General features: G+C 41.8%; 1 protein-coding gene across 1 annotated transcript in view; it reads left to right on the top strand.

Moving 5' to 3' along the window:
- The window catches only part of WDR76 (WD repeat domain 76), a 16,933-nt gene that overhangs the window by 617 nt on the left and 6,224 nt on the right, over positions 1-10,092 (top strand). Inside the window, exons 2-8 of the mRNA XM_019533197.1 lie at positions 13-267; positions 2,176-2,268; positions 3,735-3,790; positions 6,526-6,652; positions 7,712-7,813; positions 7,936-7,979; positions 8,061-8,235. Of these exons, the coding sequence (XP_019388742.1) occupies positions 13-267; positions 2,176-2,268; positions 3,735-3,790; positions 6,526-6,652; positions 7,712-7,813; positions 7,936-7,979; positions 8,061-8,235 (852 nt within the window). The remainder of the gene's footprint in view (positions 1-12; positions 268-2,175; positions 2,269-3,734; positions 3,791-6,525; positions 6,653-7,711; positions 7,814-7,935; positions 7,980-8,060; positions 8,236-10,092) is intronic.

Genomic DNA, 10,092 nt, shown 5'->3' with positions numbered 1-10,092 from the left:
TGCTCCCTGCAGGACTGGACACTGGACAGACACGTCCGGGTGGTGCTCACCCCGCTGCCCGCCCCGGCGCGCCGCCCACACGAGCCCCGGCGCGTCGACGAGCGGTGGGGCGGAGACCCGCGCGCCAAGGAGCCGCCGCCGCCCGGCGCCGCCCGCGCCCTGCTGGAGCTCACCACCAACACGGCCGGCCCCGCCGGCACGGCCACCGGCGTGGACGGGGACGTGGACATGGACAGCGACTCCAGCGACCCCGACGGATCCGCCCTGGTGAGACCCCGCGCGCGCGCCGCCCTCCCCGCTGCTGCTGCGTCACCGACAGCCTCGGCCACATGCATGCATACTGCCTGTATTATAAAACCAGCATTTGCACGACTCCCAGCTGTTGTAGTTTTGCCGACAGCCTCTGTGCCTGCGCACGCGCCACTTGTATTATAAAACCAGCATTTCTGCAACTTTCAACTCTTGCTGGGATGTCACCGACAGCCTCCGCGTTTGCACACGCCCCTCTCGTATTATAAAACCAGCATTTCTGCAACTTTTAACTATTGTTAAAAGAACCAGCATTTTCACAACTCCCAACCTATTTTTGTCATTTCACCCACAGTCTCCATGCATGCGCACGCAGCACTTTTATTAGTACAAGCAGAGGAAAAATAAAACAAGCATTTTCAACCTATTCTTGTAGTTTCAACCTATTCTTGTAGTTCAACTTTCAACCTATTCAACCTTCAACCTATTCAACCTTCAACTTTCAACCTATTCTTGTAGTTTCACGAACAGCCTCTGCTTGCACACACGCACCATTTTTATTATAAAACGGGAATTTTCACAACTTTAAACCTATTTTTTGTTCGGCTGCAATGAATGTTGCCTGTTGTTAGTAGGGAAATGCCAGATGTCACTGAGGATCTTAAGACAAGCTGTAAATTATGGGGGTCTGTTTATTGCTGGTAGTTAGGGCTAAGCAGCAAGGCCCCTTGTTTGAATAATTTTCCCTTTATAAATAATGAACCTGTAATTTAAAAAAGGGGGTGGAGGTTTCTATGTGTGATCTCCGCTCTGTAATCATTTTAAGAGATTTCATAGATGTTAGAGCTGGAAGGGACCTTACGAGATCATCAAGCTAATAACGATCTCTCTTTACAGGCTTCGCTATTCTGATATAAGCAGCCCATTCTGGGTGCTTCCTTACTTATTATTTCAGTATCGTATTAGGAGCACAATATTTTATTAAAACAATTTTAACTTTCATGGAGAACTCGAGCACGAATCTTCAAAAATCCATCTTCAAAAGTGCATGTGTATGTGTGTGCGCGTGCATGTGTACAGATGTGCACAGAACACACCCATCCTGCAGTAAAACTTGCTTGCTTTCTGCCAGTGTTTGGAATTAAAAAGGCAATCAGGACTTGTAGTAGAGATGATGTCTTTTATTAGGCCAACAAGATTTTTGCAAAAAATCTTGCAAACATCTTGTTGGTCTGATAAAAGATAATCTCTCTACTAGGAGTCCTGATTGCCGTTTCCACTAAACCAATATAGCTACAACCTGGATACTTGACGCATGGAATTAATAAGGGTTTCCTAAAATTACCGTATTAACTGCCTTATCTACAGATTTCTTCACATCTCAGAAGTCTTACCATGTCCACCTGTGCTCCAGAAGGCACAAACTCAAAAATTTTTCCATTAGCTTCTTAATATCAGACTCCGTGACTGGAGTTAGTTTTCTTCTTTCCTGTTGTGGAGAAAAGCAATAGGAAAGGTCTTTGCGTGGGAGCAGCTCTGCTGCTCGTGTGTGACGGTGTTGGTTTTGGTCCCTTTGGCAGCATTCTGGCAAAGCCCTGCAACACAGGAGGTCAGTGCAGCACACATATTCTTTCTCCAGGCCTTCAGGTTTTTTTAAACCATCTTTCAGGTAGCTTGTACTTTTTGCCGTTCATAACTTCATGCAGTAGCAGATATTTGGAAGACGTAAGTCTGCTTATCTTAGAGAGAGAAAATCTTATCTATAAAAGAATGCAAGAAATGTTTGAAATGTCACATCTTCTAAATGTTTCTAGTTTGTTAGAATAAAAAGAAAAGTTTGTGTAGTGCTTTGTCTTCTCAGCAGTCCTGGCCTCTGTATGCACTCTGCTTTTTAACACTATAATTGCCTTCCTTTATTTTGTGTAGGAGGGATCTTCGCAGTTGTCAGCCTATGAAAGAAAAAGACTCAAGAACATTAAAGAAAATGCTAACTTTTTTGCTTCTCTGAAGCTGCATGAGGTTTGTATAGTTTCTCTCGAGAGTACACACAAAATATTGGCGCACTAACTTGAATGGTAATTACCGTACAGAAATGACCTGTGGTCCATGTAGCTGTGAAACGTGTCTCCGTCAGTACGCAATATCCGGTGCTTTGAAGGAGAGCATAAAAACTCCAAGAAACACCAGACTTCACAGTGTTGGACTGTCCTTTGAACCAAGATTTTTGGTAGAAGTTTAATCTAAAATTTTGAAGGGGGAGATTTCAGATAAGACATAACACTAACTACTATCTAATACTTTGTGGGAGTACTCTAAAAAATGCTAAGGAAGTAACATTTTTCATTTCCCGTACATATGCCGATCCTGGTCTTTGTAGCCTTTTTCCAGACTCATTCTCTCTCCTGTGTTTTCTTTATTTTTAGTTCCTTGCGCATCCTCTTTTGGCAGCAGGGTGATGCGGCAAAGTCCACGCGCTTTTTCACTTGCTTATAGGTTGAGGGGTGTGGACAGAATAGGGAGGGGGATAAAGTTGAGATTCAAGAGTTCCTTTCCAGCTAGTGAAATAGAAACAGTACCTAGGTGTGTGGTATGGGGAGTGCAATGAAGTAGCTACAGTATTGTGTGAGGAGGCTGTAAACTGAATTAAGTACTAATTTAGCTGCAGCTGTATGGATCTTGGCACAGGCCACAGAGCCTGCCCAAGAAGCAGGGCAAGTCAGCTTTTGCTGAGCTCCACGGTGCTGTCGTGACCAGTACCTTGGTTGGCTGGTTTATGGTCATCTTTGATATCTTTGTAGTACCCAAAGTTTAAGGCATCTTTCTTATCTGTGCGCACCTCTACCAAGGTGGGCTTACCAGCTATGCTTTAGAGAGCTGCATATGTCTGAGAAAATGATGCTATGAGCAAGCGCTTGGTTATCTCCCACTAGGCTTCTCTGTCTGTGCAGTTGTATTGAATCCAAGTCCCTGATTGATAGCAATGTTATAGCATTTGTGCAGCCTCTTGTAATTTTTTTTTGTTAAACTAAAACTACTTGTGTCTTCAAACTGGAATATATCATCGGTTTTCATACACACAGTTTTCTCTTGAATTTTTCTTTGAATTCTACTTGGTCACGCTCTGTCTGGTGTTTTTGTAGGGGAGGTATAGAACAGCTAAATGAACCAGACTTTGCTGTTTTATGCCATCTGCAGAACTCAGTGCCATTTTTTGCCATGGGTAGCAAAAGCAAGAGAAAGAAGCAACACAGCTTGACTCTTGGGTTCCCTTTTTAGTCTGAAAAATTGGAAGTTAGGAAAATAATTTACAAAGCAAAAAATGGGCAAGTTTGATTCTTCGTTTTGATAGAATAAATGTGAAAACCTTATATTTTTGTTCATTCGTGTAACTAAAACAGCAATATAATTACTTTATCTTTAGGTAATTTTTCACACAAAAGTACAGTATCTGATGCTTCTAAGACTTTTATTTCTGTACTTTTCAGTCAGCTGCAAGACTTCGCAAAATAGCATCTAAAGTACAGTCCCATGGGATCAAAAGGTAAAAGAACCCAAACATATATCTGAGATATGCTGTGACTTGTTTTTTTGTTAATTCTATGGGGGGTAGAGGTTCTCCCTGAATGTGTATAATAGAAAGCACTAGGGCTGTGCAAGGCTTCAGACCGTGCTTTGGATCCAGAGAAGCTTCAGATGCTTTGGTATCTGAAGCAGCATGTCTGGATCTAAGCGCTGGCTTCTTTAGGTTTTCTGAACCACTTCGAAAAAGCTTCAGAGCTGCCTCGGAGATAGGCTATAATGGGAAATCAATGAAATATCTATAACGTTGTTGTTTTTTGTCTGATTAAGATGAAACTTGCAGGGGTGATAGCTTCTGCTGAGAGCATGAAGCCTGCCAAGTTTCAACAAGATAGATGCAGGGATTTGGGAGGAACAGCACCCCAAATTCTTGAAAGTAAAACTCGTGTCACATCTATGTGTTACACCACAGAGAGGTGAAAATTGCAGGGGTAATGGCCCTTGGGTGAGGCCACAAAGCCTGCCAAGTTTCAAGAAGATCGATGCAGGGGTTTGGGGGGAACTGCACCTCAAGCTGCTGATAGGCAAAACTTGTGACAAAACTTCCAGATCGAAGCGGGAAACTGATCTGGAGCTCCGGATTGGATCGCTGGCATCCAAAGCGGCCAGATCCATGGCCAGATCCATAGCCAGATCAAATAGCTGCCTACTTGCACAGGCCTAGAGAGCACACACACACATGCACAAGCAAGCGCATTAGAGATCAGCAAGCAGTATCTGTATGGCATGTCTAGACTTCTGATTACATTATACTGTCCCTGTAAATCCCCATATGCATATACAGCACCTGTAGCAAATTCACTATGTTCTGTGTATTCTTCCTTATATCATTTTTCCAAGGAAAGGAACATAACTAGCATCATGAGTATCTTTTGATCAAAACCCCACCCAAAATAGCTATTTTTGTGGTATTCTCATCGAGGTTGCCTTTTATGACTAGGTGACTAAATCCTTGGATGATGGTGTCGCTGTGGATGTAGTCTTTCTAGACTTTAAGAAGGCCTTTGACTTGGTCTTTCACCCTAGCCTCATCAATAAATTAAGCGACTGTGGCATTAATGCCTACGCAGTTGGATGGGTAAAAAATTGGCTGGGGCGCACCCAGAGAGTAGTGGTGGACAGGTCGTACTCAACCTGGCGAGATGTGAGCAGTGGGATACCCCATCAACATCTTCATCAGCGACTTGGATAAGGGGGTGAAAAGCATGCTGTCCAAGTTTGCTGATGACACTAAGATGTGGGGTGAGGTGGACACACTTGGGAGAGAGGCTGCAACTAGATTTAGACAGACCAGAAAACTGGGCAGATGACAGTAGGATGGAGTTGAACGTAGATAAATGCAGGGTGCTGCACCTTGGGAGAAGGAATCCACAGCATACATACAGGCTGGAGAGTTCCCTCCTTGAAAGCACAGAGGTGGAACGGGACCTTGGAGTCATTATTGATTCCAAGATGAACATGAGCCACCAGTGCCAGACTGCAGCCAGCAAGGCCAGCCATGCCTTGTCATGCAAGCCGGTCCAGAGAGGTGATACTCCCCCTCTATGCGACGTTGGTCAGGCTGCAGTTGGAGTACTGCATCCAGTACTGGGTGCCGCACTTTAAAAAGGATGTGGCCAGCCTGGAGAGGCTTCAGAGGAGGACCACTCGCTTGGTGAGAGGGCAGTAGGACAGGCCCTATGAGGAGAGACTGAGGGACTTGAACCTGTTCAGCCTCAGCAAGAGGAGGCTGAGGGGGGACCTGGTGGCTGCCTACAAACTCATCAGGAGAGATCATCAGCAAATAGGTAGAGCCCTTTTCTCCCCAGCACCACCTGGGATGACGAGGAGCAATGGTAATAAGCTGATGGAGAACAGGTTTAGGTTAGAGATCAGAAGGCAATATTTTACAGTTAGGGTGGCCAAAATCTGGAACCAACTTCCCAGGGAAGTGGTCCTTGCCCCTACCTTGGGCAAATTCAAGTGGAGGTTGGATGATCATCTGTCTGGGGTCTTGTGAACCCAGCATTCATTCCTGCCTGTGGCAGGGGGTCAGGCTAGATGATCTGTTCAGGTCCCTCTTGACTCTAGTTACTATGAAACTATATTCATGAGCCACTTTTTTTAATAGTATTTTATATGCTGTGCTGGCTAAGGGAAAAATCAGTCTAAATGATGAAAGGAAATGAAAGGGAGCTAAAGAGAAATATGAGGAGGAAGAAAGAAAAAGCCCTAGGTATATGAGAGGAAGGATAACTAAAAGGTTTAGAAGAACATGCATTAAGCAAAAGCAAGCAAAGGCAGGAAATCAAGCCACGGTACAGAAGGAAGAAGTAAATAAAATATTGCATGAAAGAAAATGAAAAGGAATATTAAAGATGAAGTCTTGGAGGGGAGTGATGGGAAAATTCATGCCATAAATAAAAAAAGTTGTGAAAAGAAAAGTAGAGCAGCTAGAGAGAGGTTGCGTTGTAAATGCAAACTGGAAGCATAGGAAGAAGGGTAAGCATAGGAAGGATAGGCCATTACCAGTGGGGTGTTACTGGATGGAAATAAGATGAGAGTTTTAGCAAAACGACATTTCTAGAATGACTGGGCCACTAGTCTCTGTCAAGGTCCTGGAAATAGGGGTCCAAGCCACTGAGAGAGGCTTTCTGAGGAATCAGGTGTGTCTGAGTTCTTTGGCTATGATTATCTGATGTGTATTTATTCCTTTAGAGTTAGGCCCAAAAAGGCAGAAGATGAGACAGTGCGTCGAAGGTCCATGCGCTTACAGAGGGTAGACCCATCGGGAATTCCACTGCCAGAACTTCCTGCGCAGCCAGAAACAGTCGTCGATGAACACGTGAGATGGGGGAGGGCAAAAGAAGAAATAAGTCAGTAGCCTTTGAAAACAATCTCTGTATTCAGCCCTTTGATTCCTGGATGTTGGGATCGGAAGGGACTTCAGCAGATTATCGAGTCCAATTCCCTGCCCCAGGCAGGAAAGAGCACTGGGGTTCTTCTTAAGTGTTGGTGGCTGTCACTTGTAATGTTTGACACTAATCTATTTTGTTCTATCCCTTGGAGATACTTGGGAAGTCTTTCGTGCAGTACCTAAAGGAAAGGGCAAATTCTTTCACCCTCATTTGTCTTGCTTAGTCATTTGCTTCAGGGAAGTGATCAGGGGTTTTGTGGAAACCAAATTTGAGATGAATCTCGACAGAATTTGCTCTGGACCATTCTATCAAAATGTAATCTGGTGATGGAAGTGGAGCATTCAGTAGTTAAGTCAATGTTCTGCACCTCAGACTGATGAAATAATTTCCCTGCTTTGTAATTTCATGATTGAATTTCTGATCATATGAAATATTCTTCGATTCATTGTGGAGTGGAATATTTGGAATATTCATTCCAAATATTTTTGCTGTTTTGCTTTTGTTTAACTGTAACTGCGGTCTGATTTTAATCTAGTTTCATCTTTGTCTGATACACTTACCTGTGTTGTTTGAGGACGTTGCACAGGCAACAGATAAAATCATATTCTTCTGAGCTGATCTAAATTTCTCTGTCGTGCTGCTGAAGTAATGTCAGTATTCTGCAATGCAGTCCTTGAAGAGAGTCTTTGCTGGGTGCAAAGGAAGAAATAAAAGGGGGAAAATATTAGGGTGGCTATTTGTTGACCCACTTGTACTTGCTAATTAATTTCCCTCCCTTTCTTTTAAATAAGATGCTTTAATAGGAGTTTTTCATTTTGATGCACCCTTTTCACATTGTAATATTGTAAAGTGTGGAAGATACAAGAGCTGAAGAGCTCCCTTTGCTTATTAATATTTCTAATGTGATAAATTAAGGGACAAAGTTGAAAGGAAAATAAATCATGCTATTTATTTAAAATAATTTCTACCCCATTTCTATCAAATAGCCTCTGTTGCCACCTGGACCTCTTCAGATGGTACCTGCAGACGTGAATACAAGCAAGGTGTCGACTAAGGAGTTTCTGGATAGCTGGGCAAAGATAAGTGAGGTATTGCTGATCAGAATACATTCTCTTTTTTGATAATGTACATTTAGTCTGAGCTCTTAATACATTTTTCTCCAAATAAATTTGTCCTTTCCCCTCCCCCATCCTTCTCTTTCATAATGTAGATAAAACCTGAGGATACAGAAAAGCATGTTTATGACATAAAAAGGTAATCATCAAACAATTTATTTCTTGAGCTCTCTAGTTTTACTTTTTTTTAATTCATTAATATTTTAATAATGTTGCCTAGATATGAAGACAGTCTGAGTTGTATGATCCTCAGTGAAGATGCTGTTACAAAAGTTGTCAAAAACCGAATCTGTTCTATGGCTATCCATCCTTCAGAAAGCAGGACGTTGGTGGCAGCCGGAGACAGGAGTGGGCAGATTGGTCTCTGGGATTTGGTAAATGCTTTGGCGTTACTGGCTTAAAGGAGGGGGACAGGGTTGTGTGTGAATTTTATGGGGAAAAAGCCAGGTAACTGGCCAAAAATGCAATTTTTAATTGTTTGAGGCCCACTGGAAGGGAAGCTCCATTTCTTGGTTGAAATATGTGACAATACAGTTCTTGGTGAGGGGGGATTAATGTTTCATTTTGCATGAGTTTAGGATGATTGCAGTGAGAGAATCATATCATGCCAAAAGACACATATATAAATCTTCTACAAGAGGTTATATATCATCCTTATATATTACCTCTTGTATAACCTCTTACATAATATCTTATTTATATAACCTCTTGTATAATATCTTGTTTATACAACCTTTTGTATAACTAACCACGAGCATATAAATACAAATAAATAACCATCACTATGGTGTGAGTTAGAAAACTTTAGAAAATGTAAAACACTTTAAAAATGACTAAGGAAGATTTTCTGTGCATTTTGGGTTTTGTGAATTTTATGTACAGTGTGTTTCAAACCAAGAGAGCCAGAAATGCATGCTTTTCCCTCTACAAACCTAGCTCTCCTCTCCCTAGAGCAGTGATTCTCAACCTTTTTAGACCTCGAACATGCTGCCTCAGTCTCGAGGCCCCCCCCTTGGAAAATGCCAGCTCTTAGTTTTCAGTCATTTTTGGACTACACAAAAAATAACAGAGCAATTCTTCTTTGGCGAAGAACTCAAGCTACAGGAGGGCATGATTGTTTTAACAGTATGAATTCTTACTTGAAATCTCTGTTTCTCTTGTCAATCCAGTTTGCACACTAGCAGTGCTAACATTGTGCAACACCCTGTGGCACCCTTAAAAGGATCTCAAGGCACCTCAGAGGGCCTTGGAATGCTGGTTGAGAATCACTGCCATAGGCAGGAGTCATCGAATTAGTTTCATAACCGTGCGTTAGTGCCTTTTTAGTTCTGGACCATCACTGCTGCAACATCACTTTTTTAGCTCACATTTATAATATGCACAAGCTGCAAAACCTACTTGTTTTGTTCTCAACCTTCTCCTTAATAACCACTGCTAAAGAAGTCACAAATAATATTTTAAGCTTTTTAGACAAGTACGTTTAGAAGAATAAATGTGTTGTTACCTACAGAGACCTGGTAACTGATGATGTGTTTTCTCTGATTTTTAATCCAAGATTACTGTAGTTAACACAGTTTAAAGGGCAGGCTATTGTATCTCTAAAAGAGAATATTAGTTCTAAAAAAGAAAATAACTTTGATTCTAAATTTAGTTTTGACAGTAGCAGAGAAAATCTTACTTTTTTGTGTTTAACTCCCAAACTGAATGTAACAAAAGCAAACAGATGTACAGGTTGTAATGAAAGTCATAGTGAGGTAGAGTTATGTTTTAGTTGTCACTGAAGTTGCAGTTTCTGTTGTGTCTCGGAAGTATAATTATGAAACTGAAAGTAAATCTTGCAACCCTTACAATTAAGCCAGGTGCACAGTGCTGAAAAGGATGGGGGGAAGAAAATCTAGACCTAGCAGTTGTATTTTCAGCTGCCTACAGTGAGCAAAATCATGCACTCCTCTACATTAGAGACACATTCTCTGACTTCACTTGTAATTTAGACTGAGCAAGGACTGCAGGATTTAATGCTGATGCCCAAATAAGAGTAATGTCTAAGTGTGGACTGCTGGAACCAATATCACTGCTATTATTTCAGCTTGCTGATTTATTTATTTTTTTAATGCAGCTTTTGGAAATGCAAGTCAGCATTTATTGTGATGCATTATTGAAACTTAAATGCTTATTGCTCTTGTAACATTTAAAGGTAGAAATAAATGTACTGGTTAATCTGTTATGTTCAGCCAATTTCTTGATTTTTTTTT

The sequence above is a fragment of the Crocodylus porosus genome, unplaced genomic scaffold (assembly GCF_001723895.1).
Source record: "Crocodylus porosus isolate Cpor-Errol unplaced genomic scaffold, CroPor_comp1, whole genome shotgun sequence".
NCBI lineage: Eukaryota > Metazoa > Chordata > Crocodylia > Crocodylidae > Crocodylus > Crocodylus porosus.
Note: the sequence above shows the minus strand (reverse complement) of the source record. Positions and strands in the feature narration are given on the sequence as shown.